Source organism: Varanus komodoensis, unplaced genomic scaffold (assembly GCF_004798865.1).
Source record: "Varanus komodoensis strain SLA01 unplaced genomic scaffold, ASM479886v1 scaffold26, whole genome shotgun sequence".
Classification (NCBI taxonomy): domain Eukaryota; kingdom Metazoa; phylum Chordata; class Lepidosauria; order Squamata; family Varanidae; genus Varanus; species Varanus komodoensis.
The window spans coordinates 4,840,522-4,857,587 of record NW_025335684.1 but is presented as its reverse complement, the minus strand read 5'-3'; the positions used below and the strand labels follow the sequence as shown (position 1 = coordinate 4,857,587).

Sequence of the window (17,066 nt, the reverse complement as noted above, 5' to 3'; positions counted from 1 at the left end):
AAATGTCGGTACTCCTTCCAACAGAGGCCCCTGCCTGGGCTGGGTTAACGTTTTGTTTTCGAACGGCCAGAGGTGGTCACAGGTGAACTGCTGTGTGTTTCTCTGGATGGAATCCGTTTCGGAGAAGCGGCTGCCGAACGGGCCGCGAGGGGCAGGGCTCTGCAGTGGTATGCTAGCTAGGAATGCATTTCCCCCCCGAGAAAAAAAATAAACGAAGCAAAACGCAAGTTCTGCCAATCAAATCCTGCCTTCCTGAGGTCCAACTTAACAGCAGACCCAGCGGCTTCCCCCAGCTTGGGGCCTTCCAGATCTCTGCTTGGGACTGCAGCTCCCATCAGCATGCCCAGGAGCCAGGAATGCTGGCCACTGCCATGCAAAAGGTCTGGTGGCACCAAGCTAGGGAAAGCTGCATCCCAGGCATCCTTGTGGGAGCTGCCAGCACCTGTGTGGAGCAATTTCCATGCAGGGATCTTTAGCTGGCGCCTCCGGCTTCCCCGCTCCATCCTGCTCTCTGCAACTTAGAAACACTCACTATGGGATGGCGCAGAAGGACTTCGGAAGCGTCTCCCCGGATTGGTCCCTGGCTCCAAGTAGTCCAGCCTTCTCTTCACAGAGGGGCCAATCAGGACTAGTGGCCATGGATCACCGTCCCCTTCAGGAATGTGTCCAGTCCATTTTCAAGTGGTCCAGCTGGGTGACCAGCCACATCCTGGAGAAGTCAACCCCTTGGTTCAACTCAGCCTCCTTTGAACTTCCCCGGACCTGCCAGGTCCTGGCTCTAATTACCTCCAGGAGATATTTGGGAAGGGCTCAGGTATCTTTCCAAGTATCAGGGAAAGCACCCATCCAGAGCACCCCGTTCTCTGGAGCACCACGACATCCCATAAGGAGCCCCAGGTAGCTGACCTTCTTGGAGCAACCCGGCTTTTAATGCAGATTGATTGATTTAAAGCATTTCTATGCCGCCCCATTCACAAAGAGCCTCGGGATGCGAATGCAGGCCACCCTGCTCAACCTGGTCCTTTCCAGATGCCGGGGCCACATCTCCAAGGGCCAGGGTGGCCGCACTGGAGAGGATGAGGACCACAGACACCACCTGGGGCTCCTTGGAGCAAAGACAGGATGCACTGGGAGAAACAGGAAGCAGGGACACACTCATCAGCTCCAGCCAACTTGGCTAGACACCCTACCTGGGGACAACCGGAGCTGTGGCCCAGATCTGGGTGTTCTTCCGCTTTCTGAAGGAGCTCTAGGTTGGCTTTTTGCTTTTCCCGGCTGTTTGGAGAGCTGGAGGATGTCAGCAGAGCCTCTGGGACTGCTCTAGACCTACTCCCTGGGTGTCTGCCAGAAAATCATGGGAACTCTTTGATCCGTATGTGATCCCTAAGCAAAGGGGACCCCCAACCCTGCGTTCTGGCCACTTTTTGTCCACATGTATAGTATAGCGCGGTCCACAAAGAATTCTTCTTGCTCGTGCCGGACAGCCTGGGAAAAAGCACAGCCGCTTATCTGTTTGCAGGACCCCAGTCTGGCACGAAATGGCTGCATCCCATCACATGACAACTCCGTGTTGTGTTTGTCCGCCCTGGTCCTAACCCTGAGGCATGTAAACAGGAGGGACCAGCCCCCCCCTTCTCTGGCCACCTCTCTAATTTTCCCAGCAAGGGAAGGATGGATTTGAAAACAAACAAGCAGAAAGTATTTCAGAACTCCAAGGCAGTTTCTCACCAAATAAGGTAGGTTGTAAGTTGGGAGCAAAGTGCGGACCTTTTATGCATCCAGTGTGGAGGGTTTTGTCCGCTCTTTCGCGGACTGGAACAGCGAGGTTTCTTCTTTCTACCTGCAAATCCTGCAGAGGAGTAGATCTTTCTTCCTAGATCCTGTATTCTGCGTACGATTAGGCTGCAGGGGTTTTGCTTCTTTGTTTTTATCACTGCATGGGAAACTGTGGGAAGAAGCCAAGAAAAAGAACTTTAAAATACTAAAATCGTGGGAAAAGGAAACTGTGGAATTCATCGAGCAAAGGTTCATGCTACAGAAGTGATTTCCCTGCGGAGGAAACAGTGAATGAAAGGTACAAGAATTACCCATCAGGGCTGGCTCTGCCATTGGGCAGGTGGCAGCAAGCAGGTTGGTGCCCAAAATAGCAATTATTTCTTTCCTTACTGTATTTGGAGGGATGGTAAATGTGGATTCTTGGCCTCTGGCACAAAAACCATCTTGGACCTTCTTTGATTGCCAGCAGCCTAGCCTTAACTTTGCCTCGATGTTACATCCCGCTAGACAGGTTGGCAACAGAAGGGCAAGGACTGTCCTATTGGAGGTTGTCCCACTTTGGAGAGGGGAGGGACTCGCCTCTCTGAGACAATTTGGGCTTTAGTGCCTGTGCTCCCAAGCTGTTCCAAGCGCCACATTTGTCTTCCTGACAGCCCCCCCCCCCCCCCCCTCTCGGAAGAGACAAGTTAATTATTTCTCGCTGCTGCAGCGGGAGAGCTCTGCCTTTGCTGCAGTCTGCAGGTCCAGCCAGCCAGCACACTGACAGGTGCCCTTACCGCATGTCAGGGGCTTCAAGACCCTCTCCAGACGAGTTCACGGTAAGGAAACGAGTCTCTCAGCCCTTCTCGGCCAGCATGTTTCTTATTCTCGTATTCGCTGCATTTCAGCACGATCCTAGTCAACTGGGAAAGGGTGGCTGCACAAGATCTGGGATGGATTGCCTTCGGCAGCAAGAGGAGGAGGGGAGCAGGAGAGTTGGAGAAGGAAGGGGTAACCGGAGACCAGGGAATGGTGCAAAACCGTGCTGCTTCGGGGGAAATCGTTTGGTCTTTCGGTATGCCAGGTGCCTGGACAGACTTTTTGCTCTAGCTTTGTGCATGGCGTGGGAAGGGGACCAGTGAAGGTGTGCAAGTGAAGGCTGGAGATGTTTGATTCTGGTGGAAATCAGTGATTCCCTCCTTTTTCTGCTCTGACCATCTCTGATCTGTGTGTATTTCCAGAGATATGTATTTGAAAAACAGCACAGTGTAGCAGTTGGAGTATCAGAACAGGACTTGAGACACGCGGTTCTAGTCCCCACTCAGCCATGAAGCTTGCGAGGTGACTTTGTGCCAGTCGCTGACTCTTAGCCTGACCTACCTCACAGGGTTGTTGTGAGGTTGAATTCAAGAGAAGGATTCTATAAGCTGCCTTGAGTTCTTGGCCAGAAAAAAGGAGGGCTATAAATCCTTGCTTAATAAAAGGCAGAATCTCTTAAATAAGCATGTTTGGACTGAAGAAGGTGCAATCACATGAATGTTTTTCTGCATAGGATTGCCCGCTAAATGTACAAACCCCTCTTCATCTGCTGGATCCCAGGATAGTGTAGACCATGTTAAAAATAAACAAGAAATCATGTTTGAAAAGCTAGTGAAAGAACAACTCTTCAACCAGGAAGCAAAACAAAAACACAACAAGCAATTCGCTTGGAAAATAACCAAACTTTAAAATGTTAACAACTATTCACAAGTTATGTGAATACTGTTAACATGCCTGGGCAAAACAAAACATTTTCCCTGGACACTCCAAAGAAAAAACCAAGTTGGCACCAATTCGTAGGGAGGGTGTTCCAAAGCTGTGGTGCCACGGGAGAGAAGGCCCTGTATATGCACAGAGAGTGTAGACTCTCTCCCACTTTCTTCCTTAAAAGGGAATGCTCTTCAGATGGCTGGCCTTGAATACCTCTCGTTTTCCCCAGGGATAAATGCCCAGGCCCGGAAGCTCCAGCGGAACCGGGCCAAGGGCAACATGACCCTCCTGACGGCCTGTAAGGGCCACGCCACGCCACCCACCCTCCGGCGCACGGTCAGTGAGGCCAGCCTCAGCCAGGTGGGCACGCAGGACGAAGGAGAGGGGGAAAGCCTGAAAAGACACTGCTCCACGTTGCCCGAGACCATCCAGTGTCTGGAGGAGGCCCACGAGGGGCAGCTGGTCTCCACCGAGGAGCAGAACGGCAGCAGCGTGAGGCACTCCTTGTACCAGTTTCCACACCTCCTGCTCCTGCAGGGCTACAACCAGCAACACGTGAGTCTCTTTCAGCCCCTTTTCTGCTTGCCCCCAGAGGATGCATTTGAGGAGGACACGTAGAGAGTGGATGGATGGATGATCTCTCCCAGCTTCTTTCAATGCAACAGCAAGTAATGGAAGGCTATTGCTAAGAAGGGTCTGAAGCCTTTAGCCAGTGTGGGCAAACATGCTTGTGAGCATTGCTTTTCTTGAACGGGGCCTGATGTTCTATTTTGTGGTGTGTGTGTGTGCTCTATTTATTTAAGGTATTTTTACTTGACTCCTTTTCCAGGCAGATGTGGCTTGCATAGAACCCTAAAATACAACACTCCCTATCCACAGGGTTACAGTCTAAAATAAACCCGGCAAAAAATATCGCACAGGGGAAAGGAGAGGGGAGGGACTCGGAGGAAAGGAGCAAAGTCTTTCAAGCAGGGCTTTGCTTCTCTTTGTACGGCCAGCTGGAAGGGCTGCTTGGGGTGGATTTTGATGGAACGGGCAGTGCCCGCTTTGCTGTCACGTTTCCTGCTGCGCTCTGCCACTTGCAAAGCGCGATGCCTCCCGCAAGGCAGTCTCCTTGTCTGTGCCCATGTGGTTTCTCTTGCAGGACAGTTTGGTCTACTTGCTGAACCGCGACCAGCACACTGTCGGCCAAAGGACCCAAGCCAGCAAACCCGGCATCAGCCTTTCTGCCCCGGACATCCTCCCGCTCCACTGCACCATCCGGCGGGTCCGAGTGTCCGGCCGCTCACGGCACCGCTCGGAAGAGAAGCTCGTCCTCGAGCCCATCGCGGGGGCCAGCGTCTCCGTCAACTTCTCCGAGGTGGGCAGGACGGTGACGCTGCATCACGGAGACCTCGTCTCCCTGGGCCTCTACTACCTGTTCCTCTACAAGGACCCGCTGAAAACCCAGCCGCTGCCCGCCCAGACCCTGATGCGGCTCAGGGCCGTGCGCCGGGCCTCGGAGCCGGAGCTGTCCTCGGCCTGCAAGATATGTGGCAGCCAGGTCAAGGACAGGGCTGCTGCCGCACCCAGGAAGCAGGACCTGCAGCTGCCGGCCGGCCGGAGAGGCGGCCGGAGGAAGCTGCAGCTGGAGTTCGACAAGGCCGACGAGGACCTGCTGCTGCGAAGAATCCTCATGCTCCTGGAGCCCACGGGGGATGACCACAAGCTCACCCCGGCCTTCCTGCTGTGTCTCTGCATCCAACACTCTGCCAGCCACTTCAAGCCGGGAGACTTTGGCCAGCTGCTCCTCAAGGCGGCCAAGATGATCCAGCGGACCGTCTGGGTCAGTAGCGGTTCTGGGGGTGGTGTGAAGATGCAGGGGCTGGGAATGAGCCTGTGGGGGCTGAGGATGGGCGGCAGTGACTGCCCTTGGGCTATGGATGGATGGATCGGTCTTTTCCCAGCCTGTTTCAGATCAGAGACATCTGGAGAACCTGGCGAGGAAAGTCAGGACTCCCGGTGTAGACTGGGGCATTTTCTCTTCCACTGCCTGCCTCAGGGGCGTGTATTCACACCTGTTGTTGGCTTGTCTCTCTCCTCCTACTCTTCTAGGAGAAAACCAACGAGCTAGCCGAGAAGCAGTCCCAACAGTAAGTCTTCCATATCTTGATTTCATGCTTCTTTTGACCTGCAAAAGTGGCAAGTAGATTACTGCAGCAAGCTCCAGGCTGGGTGGCCCTTGAACAGCGTCCCGAGACTAGTTGGCACGAAGGGCTGCAGCCAGGTTGCTTTCTGGCGTATGCTTTCAGACTGTATGATGCCAATCTTAGAGCGATTGCATGGCTTCTGGTTTGCTTCCAGGGCTGTATCACCGTGCCAGCGTGACATGGTTGGGGTGTTTATTTTATTTATTCGACTTTATTTAGAATTTTTCTAGACCATCCCATTACTGAAGTCTCGGGATGGTTTAACAATACAAATTATATTGCAGATCCGGTTCCGGTCCCCACTCAGGTGTGACCCTCGCCGGACCACAATCGGCAAATAAACAATCCATGGACTGAAATTCCGTGCCAGCAGAATTGGGAATAAGCCCCACTTGGTAGAGTAGGTGTTACCTCTGAGTAAACTTGGGTAGGATGACAGCACTGTCACCCAAGCAGGGACCTGAAATGGAATTTGGTCCTTTGCCTAAAAAAGGACCCCACCCCCCGCACACACACACACCTGCGGTGTATAGCGATAGGATGGGGAGCAAAACATCAGCCCGGTAGCCACTCACACAGTACACAAGTCCTGGGCGGGGCTAGTTTGTACGAAGCTGCAGCAGGGGAGCCTGTCCTTGGAAATAGCAAACAGTTACCAAATTTAGTGCAAGCGAGGAGAAGCCAACCGAGCAGAAACCTAGTGTACGGGGCCTGTCTTCATGCCAGCCTTTAGATAGGAACAAAGTTTTTCTTTTCTTTCTTGTGTGGCCTTAGGTCTTGCCGCCGCCTGCATTGTATGCATTCCCTCCAAACGGTCTCTTTTCAGGGCTTGGCTTTGCATCAGCCTCCTGGACAGCTTAGTTGTCCATTTCTTTCCACTATGCCGGCTTCAGAGAAGCTGTATTTAGCGGTAAATCCTGCGCCTTGCGACTTACAAGTAAGCCCCATGGGATTTTCAATGGGATTTTCTCTTCCATAAGTAGGTATAGGTTTGCTACCTATTCCTACCTACTTATTCGCCTGAGTCAATGGATGTTCCAATGTCTGTGCATTTCCTCTTCCCACCCTCTGCTTAGCCTGGGTTGCTCTGATGTGTTATTCTCTTTCTTTTACTGCATTTGTGTCCTGCCCAATCACAGTTCATCAGAGGTAAACCCATAAGATACACAAATTTAATAAAACAGTATCAAATTCCCACCACTCAGAATTGAAGCAGCCATCTAATGAAACCAAAGCAATTCCGACCACAGCAGTGCAAGCATCTAAAAAGCACCAACACAATTTTAAACCTGAGTGGCTCAAAAGAAAAGAGGAGAATCAAGATAACTATATTGATTATGTTAAAGTGTTTTTACCCTGCTTGTCAGTCAAAAGGCGCTGGGATTTTGTAAAAAAAAATCAGACACGAGGAAAAGGATTGGAAGGGAAGAGGGAAAAGGAGTGTTGGCAATGCTTCATTTAGTTGCTCAGGTAGATGTGTGAATGCATTTTTTCTAGGACCAGTGATATTCACGTTTGCAATGCAACAATAACCAAATTATGCCTGCTTCTTGTATCCTTCTGGGTAAACTGATAATGGATTATTGCACAGCTCAGGTCATGTGGGGAGTGGTGGGCAGCTTTTTGATCATTAGAATGATTTGCTTGCAAGCCGAGGAGTCAGTTAGACATGGGAGGTTTGGGTTGTAGTCCCCATTTGGCCATGAAGCTCAGCTGAGCAATTCTGGGCCAGCTGTCGACTTTCAGCCCAGTCTGCCTCACACGGCTGTTGTGTGGATGAAATGGTGATCAGGAGGAGAAGAGCCTGGTGCTCTTTGTAGGAAGAAGGTGGGATACGAATCCAATTAATTAAATAATGAATGAATGAAGAAACAAGCACACCTCTCAGTTAAGCCAGCTGCCGAATGGTACGGAAAGGTAGTGCTAGCTGCCCCTCTGTTTCCTTGGTGTGGTGCAGCTAAGCTGATCATCTTTTGTATTCCCTTTTCACTTCTTTAAAAAAATAAAGAAGTAAAAGCATTAAAAAAAATTACGGCAACAGTAGGTGGCCTCCAGGTTCAGTCAGAGGGTGTCGTGCCGCCTCTGGGCCTTCTAGTGTGCAGAAGATTCTGTTGGAAATGGAGCCATGGTCTGCTGGCTCAGAGGCTCCAGGGGAGGTGGAGATGAGCGCATCACAGGTCTTAGAAGCCCCCATGTTAGTTGGCTTTAGCTTCCTGCTGAGACAACATCCTCCTATTTGTCTAGCAGGAGAGAGTTCCAGCCAGCCGGGCCCATGGGGAGCTATCCAAGGTCCTGTTTTTGTCCTTTCATCCAATGTCATCAGCACAGAGCAGGACAGAAGTAGAGAAGCTCTGAGTGTCAGATTGTGGGGATAAATGGCAGGGAATGATTGTGGTGTTTGTGCCTTAATTTTCCAGAGGTAACGTGCTATGTGAATGCCATGCAAAATGGACCTTGAATTGATTCAGCAAAGCACTTGAGCAGTGTGGCAAGAGATGCATCCACATGGCATCTCAGGGGAACCCAATATGTATCTTACGTTGCAGTCAGGGCCAGATTCTGCTGTGGTTGGGGAGAGTGTGTATTTGTGCCTGAGATACGCTTTCTGGATATCATGAAGGCAGCTTTGCAGCATCCCTTTTCCTCCACTTCTGAGTAGCAGAAATATGAGAAATGAAGCAGGCCAAAGAGGCCCTGATGGAGGCAGGCTGGGTTCTGGCTCCCTTTGCAAGTGGCCTTAGCAAGTTCTGAGCCTGACCCAAAGAGCCAGGGGCAGGTGACAAAATCAACCACAGGATGCAGGTGAGATCCTGGAAGAGGTCAAAGTTTGCATGGCTCAAAGCTTCTGCTGCCTTCCTCCTGCCCGAGGCGCCTGGTGGAAAGCCAGGCACCCACTCGGGCTACTGTGTGCAAATGTCCTTCATTTGCATAATGAACATGGATTGCAGAATGCTGCAGAGGACAGAATTTTGCCTGAGTTTTTGTTTTGTCCTGCTTAGCTATGGGCACCGATGGCCGCGCTTCTGAAGGGTGAAGCATGGAAGAGAAATGTGTCTCTTTCCCATTGACAGCCGTGTCGGTGTGCTTCGCCTCATCTGCCTTGCAGCCTTCTTGCGTCCGGTTGTGCGCACAGGGTCAGCAATGGGATTATCTTTGCTTTTCGCTGTTCCCCCACCCCGCTAAGCATCTGAGGGTGGCGTCCAGAAATCCATGGTGGGTTGAAAGGTCTCTTGTGCAAGACAGAGAGAATTGGATTAAGGCAGGCCGTTCCCAAAGCCATCTTGCAGTACAAGGAGGAGCAGCAACCACATTCTTTTCCTTGCCGCCTTGAGATAATTGGAACCGTCTTAGCTTCGGGGAGAAGAGACAGACGTGGAGAGTGGCGCTGGGGCGTGTGGGTTTGGCAAACGCCGCTGGAACAGAGGAATGTGTCCAGAAGATTTTCTTTATTCATTTGAGCAAGCTTCCAGCCGGAAGTCATCAGATGAGAGGATGGGTTGTGTGCTGTCGGCTCGGGGGCGAGAAGAGGGCACATGAGCACGGAGATTTCTTAGAGGACAAGGAATAGGGTGAGTCAGGCTTCTTCAGGGTTCGAGGCATCTTCTCCAACCTGCCGCCCTCCAGCTGCGTTGGTCTACAGCCTGTGTATCGGCAAGGCTGCCCTGCACAGGGGCTCTCTTTCCCTCCAGAACCTGGGGGAGATGTGGCAAAGCCCGGCCAAAGGTCAGGGGAAAGTCCTTCCAGTGAAGGCCTTTGGGTGGGCAAGCAGGCTGCCCTGGCAGATGGTTGATGCTTCCTGACTGGAGGTGTTCGAGCAGCGCTGGGCAGCTCTTGGCCAGCGATTCTGTGGCTGCGTCTTGTGTGGAGCAGGGCTGGTGAGGAGCAGGGGTGAGAACAGAGGCCTTTCTCCAGTGCAAAGCATTCTCTTGTCAAAAGGGGATCCAGCGTCCAGGTTTCTGGGAGATCCTTTGCAGGCTTTCTGGATGCATGGCATGTGTTCCTCCAGGGAGCTGTGGATCCTCCCGTCCTCAGGGGAAGGCCGCTGTTCTTGCCTGCACACAACCCAGAGGCCCTCCGTCCTGTGGCCGATGGAGGATGACAGATGTTTTCCGTTTGGATCTGCGGCTGGCAATCGGAGCAGGGAATTCTTTCTGGTGGGGAGCAGGGCAGCTGGCTCCCTGCGGCCGACGGATGAGGCCACGCTGGTTCCGCCTGGCCGTGATGCTCTTTTGCAGGGAGCGGTTGTGGCTTCTGGACCCCTGGGCAAGGGGTGAGGACCTTGCCTCCTCCCTTCAGCTCAGCCCTCCTTGGGCAACTGGCAGCTGGAGCCGAGCGTTGCTTCTGGAAGGTCGGTGGGAGGCAGGTTCCCTTCAGCTGCTCCTTCCCTGCCCGATGGATGGGTTGCATCGACCGCAGCGTGCTTATGCAAACCTCGGGTGCTGCCCCGCTTGGAACCCAGTGCGCAGTTCTGGCCATGGTGCCGGCAAGCGCTGGAGGAACCCTGAAAAGAGCAAGTCGTGTGATCAAGAGTCTGGAGCAACTCGGCTCTGAGGAGATTTGGGTTTGCTCGGCAGAAAGAAAAAATCAGTCAGGCGTGGAGGAAGCGGAGAAGCAGGTCTTCCTCTCCCCTCCCTCAGTACTGGAACCCAGTGCAGCCACCGCACAAAGCGGATGGGAGATGCAGGACAGCTTGAAGGAAACTGCTTCCACATGGTGCAGGGTTGACCTGCAGGATTCACTTCCACCGGAGGTCGTGGTGCCACCAACTTGGATGGCTTTAAAGGGGGCTTGGACAAATTCCCGGAGGAGAAGGCGAGCTTGGCTGCTGGGCCTGATGGCTCCATGCTTCCTCCAGCGTCTGAAGCAGAAAGCCGGCTGCTGGGGAACATGGGTAGGAGACTGATGTTGCACTCCTCTCCTGCTTGTGGGTTTCCTGAGGACCACTGAAGGCTGGACTGAATGGCCTCTGGGACTTATCCGAAGAGATGTTCTCTTCTGTTCTTGTACCTTCCTTTTGCCACAGTGCTTTTCAACGAAGGCAGCTTCTCAGTGACTCCGGGCCTGATGGCACTGGCATTTGCTTCCCTTCCGCTTGACAGTCCCTGGGCCTTGGAGCATCTGGGCCAGTGCAGTTGGCTTTGACTGGCAGCAGCTGTCTGGCGTCTCAGGGAAAAAGCTGACCTGGGCCTGCTAGCAGAGATGTTTCTTGGGCCTGGCTCAAAAACAGGCAAAAAGAGTAATGAAAACATGTTCAACGATAGAGGCCCAGTGGATGGAATGAGACAGCTTGGGTGGTCACTTTAGACAAAACAAATCAGAAGTCCCAAGAATTTGGCACGTGAGAGACCAAAATTCCAAGCTTAAGCCTTGCATGAAGATGACGCTGCAGAGAGGGAATGAAAACGGGCCTTGTCCACAGCGCCGAAATTGCAGACGGGGGCTGAGTGAGACACGATCCGTGTGTCTGCGTGCCTGTGCGACCCCAGGACTCTTGGGATCGGGTGATGCTGAGCTGAAGCGCCTCCGGTCCTTCCCTTGCACTCTGCTCCTTTCCTGGGTGAGCAGAAGTTGCTTCGGGCACAGGATCGCACAGGGGTGCGGCCTGCCCCCTCATCTTTCACAGTGGCCCCTTCAGCCTCCTCGGGTGCCCCCAGTGAAGGAGATGAGGCAGGCCTTGGTGGTGGTGGCTCCTCAAAAGAATGACAGAGGAGTTTCCCTGTGCCTGCATCATGCTCTTTTTGCAAAGGAACTCCCCCCTTTTTAAACCTTTTCCAGTCATGCAAGTCCTTTGGTTTTGTTTCTAAGTCTGTGACTGCACTGATGGATCTTTTTAGGGATTTTAATTTTTGTGAGTGGCCTGGAGAGCTTTGGCTATCAGACAACGTAAAAATACAGTGAAATAAACAAACAATTCTATTTTATTTTTTAGGAAGTTATGATCCAGATTTTATCAGGCTTCCCTACCACCTTGCTAGGATCTCAGTTTGGGGGGAGGGTAGTGCTTCCCCTAGAGTAAAAATGAAAAGTGGGAGTGGAGAAGGATGCCACAGTTAGATTCTGATAGAAAGTTCTCATTGCAAATCTCAGTATATCTGGATTTGAGAAGGGGCAGTGCCCGTGTGTGTGTGTGTGTGAGAGAGAAACTGACTGGGCTCAGACTACGAATAATTCACACTCAATCCTTGAGTGTGCTATATCACTGAGCTATTGTGTTACCTGAACCCACCTGAGATAACAAACCATGGTTAGTGACCTATGATTCACAACCTATGGACAATCCATGGGTCCCTTCATAGGTTACTTGTAGTTAACAAGCCATGGTTTGTTAGCATGGCTGGATTCAGAGTAATACGGTAACCCATGATTCAACAACAATCCACAGTTCATTGACAACCCGTGCACAACCTTGGTTGTGTTGTCTGAACCCAGTATGTGTGTGCGAGAGAGAGAGAGAGAGAGGGAAGGGAGGGGAGGGGGAGGAAGGGAAGGCTCACATAAATAGACCAGTCCTTTGTACGTGAACCTCAGACAGAATATGCATTAGCGCTCTGATCAAAATATTCCCAAAGAGGCTATCTTTTGCTGCCATGCAGGCAGAGATCCCACATGGAGGCTGGAATCCCGCAGGGCGGGGGGCTCGGGGAGAGGATGCAAGCATCGGCGCCTCCGCCAGGATGACCTTTAACTCCTCGCTCGTCTCATCAGCCAGGACCCAGTATCCCTCTCCCGCTTCACCATCGCAGACCTCCTGCCCGACCTCCAGCACATTATCTTCTGGATGTCCAACGCCATCGAAATCCTGTACTTTGTCCAGCAGAAATCCCCAGTTTACATCCAGAACATGGAAGAGGAGCTTGATATCCGAGGTAAGGCCTGTGCACTTGCCACACCTGGAACATCCATGGGTTTGGCGGGGGATTTGAACCGCTCCGTGCTCAGGGGGCCGACGGCTTCCCTGAAGGTTTCGTCGGCTGGATAAGACCAGCGGTGTGGTGCAGTCTTGCAGGAGCAAAGCACCAGGGCTTCCAATCACCAGGGTCGTTCTGCACAGCTTAGCCCCATCCCAGAAACAGGTGTTGTCTCCCGGTGGCCGTGCAGAGCGAGGGGGAAGAATAGCAGCCGCTTCGGGCACGAGGGACGGAGCGTGACCCCAGCGGGTGAAGCCTTGCTCAGGCAGCCTTTTCATCCTCTTTCCCTCCCCGAAAATAGAGGGAGCAACCGAGCCAAGTCCTGGCTGAATGCCACATTCCTTCCTATCTCCGTTCTCATGCTGATAGCCCAGTGGGAAGGTCGAAACGGGTTGGGGACAGCAGGAAAATTCCTACCCTGCTAGGTTTCTGATCAGCACCCGCCTGTTCCCTCTCGCTGTCGCTCTCATCCTGGATGGCTGACTTGGCAAAATGAGGGGCGCGGATGAAGCCGGTGGAAAAATGGGCTGATGGATTCCAGAAAAGTGAGGTTCTTTCCTGGAAGTCATCGTTTGCCACAGCCCAAGGGGCTGTACTTGCAGACAGGGAGGTTCGTGCACCCGCCCAGATCTTATCATACAGCTAAGAAAATGCAACCTCAAGAATCAGTACCTAAATTTGCCTACTTTCCTCTTCCTTCCTCTTCCTTTTTCCTTTCATATCACATCTATTTTGCTGGGAAGCTGCAGGCAAGGACAGCCTTGTTCTTTAACCTCTCATATGTATTATGCTCATGGTCATTGCTGAAGAAGCAGATGCTGTTAGACATCTGTCCAGGCTGTACCACTCAACACTGCCGCCCGGGGGTTGCCGGACTCAAAATTTCCCTGCATATAGAAAACTAACATGTCAGGGACACGGGTAGACTAGGATAAGCTGACAAATTAGAATGTTGCAATGTTAGTTTGACTAAAATTAACCCAAATTTTGCCTTTTTCTCAGAAACGGCATAGGTTACTAAAAGCCCAAGTTCAAAGATTTGTTAGACCTGACATTAGCTTCATCTTGGCTTTGTCCATCCGTAACCACATCTTGTATTTGATTCATATTTGGTCACTCCAAGTACCTCTTATGAGGACTCCACCCTTCAAACACATCCTGACCTTTAGCTGGGAACATTTTGAACATCTGGAATTTTTATCCCTGAAGAGAAACATGCTTGATGCTTGATTGCCATTTTAAAACTCTGCCCTCCATTTTGAGCAAAGCAAAGATGCCAACCTTAAAAAAAACCTAAATTAGCTAATAATATCTACCCCAGGCAATTGCCTATTGCAAACTGACTCTGAGCTTTTGAACGCAAGGTGCTTACTGTGTGCCCGTCATCCCAACTCACAGTTGTTTCTGGGTTATGTCACCCTCCACCTTTTCCTCTGTTTTAAACAGCACTTTCTGCAAGTTATTTTAGAGGGAAGCAAATGCAGCATTATTCGTAAAACCAAAAGCAAGCCGTATTTTCCCACTTGTGGAATTGCACTGTGATGCTTTTCCAGAGTGCCACATAGAGGTTATTATAGCAGGAAAGCATGAGTACTTCACGCACAGCTCCATCTCAAGACTGTGATGAAGCTGTGAAAGTAGAGGCAGGTGAGTCAACGCCACACAGGCTGGGGCCTGCTGGAAGGACTTTTTCTCTTTAAACACGTGAAGGGTTGCACCCCAGCTCTTGGAGCACGAGGTATCTTTCTCTAGACAGGTTCAGCTTGAGCTGCAAGGCTGGGGCTCCGGCCTAATGCTTTCCCCACTCCTTTTAGGCTCCAAGGAATCTCTCTTTTCCCTGACCATCACCGCCAGCGAGGAAGCCATGACGGTTCTAGAGGAAGTCATCATGTATACCTTCCAGCAGTGTGTCTACTACATCTCCAAGGTACACCCACCTGGGCCGGTTCCAGACGATGAGGCAGTTGGCCATTTCTCAAGGCCAAGAGACTGCCCAATTCCCACCTCCCTAGTAGGCTGCAGGTGAGGGTTACCTGCTTGAATGCATTCTTCCAAGCAAAACAACAACACCGCACTGCAGGTGGAAAACAAGCCCTTCAGGGAGAAGGGTTTCTCCCTGCCATGCTAGCTTTCTACTTGCAGGATTGTGGTTTTCTTTGTGTAGGAGAACTTTAGAAAATGGCAGTCCTCACCTGTGGGCTGCAGAGGCATGCACCACGCCACCGGACCCGTCTTCTGCATGCGTGTAACCATTTCACCCTTGACTTTTCAGCGACCCTTTTTTAGTAGACTGGAGTTGGGGAGTTGCAGTTCTATCTGCAGTTGCTGCACGCAGTACACTGGAGCATGTTAAGCAGGGTTTAGAATTACGATTTCTGTCTGAAGCGGTGCAGTGTAGAATTCTTTTGGCTCATCTTACGCGAAATGCGCTGCCCGGCCCCGAGGAAAGGTGGGGAAGAGAAATGGATGTGTGTGAGCTCGTCCGCACAGCTGGTGTGCGGGAGAGGCGATTCTTTGCGGCAGTCGCTGCCTCTGCAGCTGCCTGCATCTTGCGCCGCGTCGCACCGCAGGTGTAGCCAGCCTCGCACGGTGATCGCACGCAGTGATCCTTTGAGCGAGACGGAGAGGGAAAGGGAGAAACGCCTTACAATCTGCAGACGTTTTCCGGGATGTGGCAAACTGGCTTCTAGGTCATATTTTCTGAACAACAGAGGTTTCAGCTGGACTGGAGAAGTTAGCAGGAGACCGAGGCAAGGGACGAGAAAATGGATGGCCGTGGTTTGCCTATGCAAACAGTGTCGCTTTTGTTTCCTTTTTCTTTGCATCTTCCCAGACCGTGCAAGAGTTTCTGTGTCCCTTTGGAAGCTGATGGGTTTCTCGTGCCTCTGAATCATGTAAAGCAGTATCTGAAGTTACTGTGTTCTTAGAGGAAGAATGCTGAAGGCTAGAGCCCCTCATCTTTCATTGGAGGCCCTGAATCTCTGTTGTCTGCGAACACTTGCCGAAATACCGGTCCAGGGGCATCTGGTCCCCCTGAATGAGTTGGCTTTTGGCCCCCGGGGCTTCTCCCTTGAGTCTTTCTGCCTCTGTTTCCCCCACCCCGAAATCAAGTGCCCTTCTCCATTCCACGACTCCCGTTGAGAGTCTTTTCCCCCCTCTTCCCTCCTCAGCACATCTTCCTTGGGTGTTGTGCCATTTTAGACTTGAACGCCTTTGGGCATGGGCGGTTTGTTTCACTGGCTGCATTCAAGCTTCTCCTGGAGTCTTTTGTGTTTGCTTATTTTGGCGGAGGAGTCAGATAAAAATACTTTAAATGAATACTTCTCTCATACCTTCCCCTTCTCTGGGCCAAAGCAGATGTTACATGCGAATTCCTGGGATCAGGAACCTTTCTTTAAAAGTTTGTGTGTGTTGTGGGGGGGATGTTTGGCAGGGGGAAGATCTGGGTTGGGGATGCAGTGCAAGAGATCAGGGATTTAACCCTTTGCCCTTGCCTGGACTCCTCAAAACTGGCTGCTCTTCTCCGGGATTCTACCAAGAGCAGAGTGCGAAAATATGGCATAATCCTTTCGTCCCTTCCAAATTTGCTTCCCCCTCAGTGCTTTTTAATCTTGTGTGCTGCCTGGACAGAATTCTGTATCCTGACTAAAAAAATTTCCAATACATTAAAGAAAGTTATTTAATATTTGATTATTAATTACTTAATAAATATGATGGCATCAGTCGCCATTCTCCTTGACGAAATTTGGATCGCACGCTTCCTTTAGAAAAGCTCCTTTGTAATTTGGGCGGCCACTTATGAATTACCACCACAGAGATTGCTGATTTGCACCGTGTTTGCATATGCTGATTTATACATATAACTGGCAATGTATTATGATTTAAATTATAGCAGGGAGAAAGTTAAATTTACAGTGTCTTTTGCTATACTGTGCGGACTGTCTGCACATCTTACGCTCCAGGTGCTAAGTGGGGATGGTTGGAGAGGCTTCGGGTTTGTCTTCTCTGAGCTGGAATTGGGCAGGAATGCCCTGGAAACAGGGCAATGCTCTGGCCGCCCTTCAAATTTGAACAAAGGGCCACCTGGCTGGCCTACTGGACCACGGGGGTCCCGCTGGTAGCCATTCTTTCTTGTGCCCCCTCCGAAGCCCGCGGAGCCTCCCGCCACCCTCTTGGCAACGCCAGACAGAGCGTGCAGTGTGCGAGTGGAAAGAAAGAGGGCTTGTGTATGAAGGGTGGGGACGACTTTCCACCGGAGGGAGAACTAAAACTGGCCAAGTGACTCTGTCTCTTGCCCAGAGCCATTGCCAGCTCCGCCACGTGGAGGAATTCGGGAAGCTGCCCAGGTTTTTTCTCCCCCTTCGTCCAGCTGTTTCTGGTTGCTCCCCTCCTCCCAGCCCCTGCCTCCCCTCTCTGCAGAAGCTGCTTCCCACAGTCCAGCCTGTTCTTCCAAGACCTGGTCTAG

The 17,066-nt window shown here is 51.6% G+C and overlaps 1 protein-coding gene across 6 annotated transcripts in view; it reads left to right on the top strand.

Annotated features, from left to right (window-relative positions):
- The window catches only part of RADIL (Rap associating with DIL domain), a 43,375-nt gene that overhangs the window by 11,264 nt on the left and 15,045 nt on the right, over positions 1–17,066 (top strand). For 5 of the 6 annotated variants that reach the window (XM_044433563.1, XM_044433561.1, XM_044433565.1 and 2 more), the window contains exons 2-6: positions 3,734–4,059; positions 4,649–5,329; positions 5,599–5,636; positions 12,399–12,559; positions 14,416–14,528. In XM_044433563.1, coding sequence (XP_044289498.1) covers positions 3,734–4,059; positions 4,649–5,329; positions 5,599–5,636; positions 12,399–12,559; positions 14,416–14,528 — 1,319 coding nt within the window. Of the gene's footprint in view, positions 1–2,554; positions 2,595–3,733; positions 4,060–4,648; positions 5,330–5,598; positions 5,637–12,398; positions 12,560–14,415; positions 14,529–17,066 lie in introns of those variants that run through there. The other variant, XM_044433564.1, reaches the window with a different exon arrangement.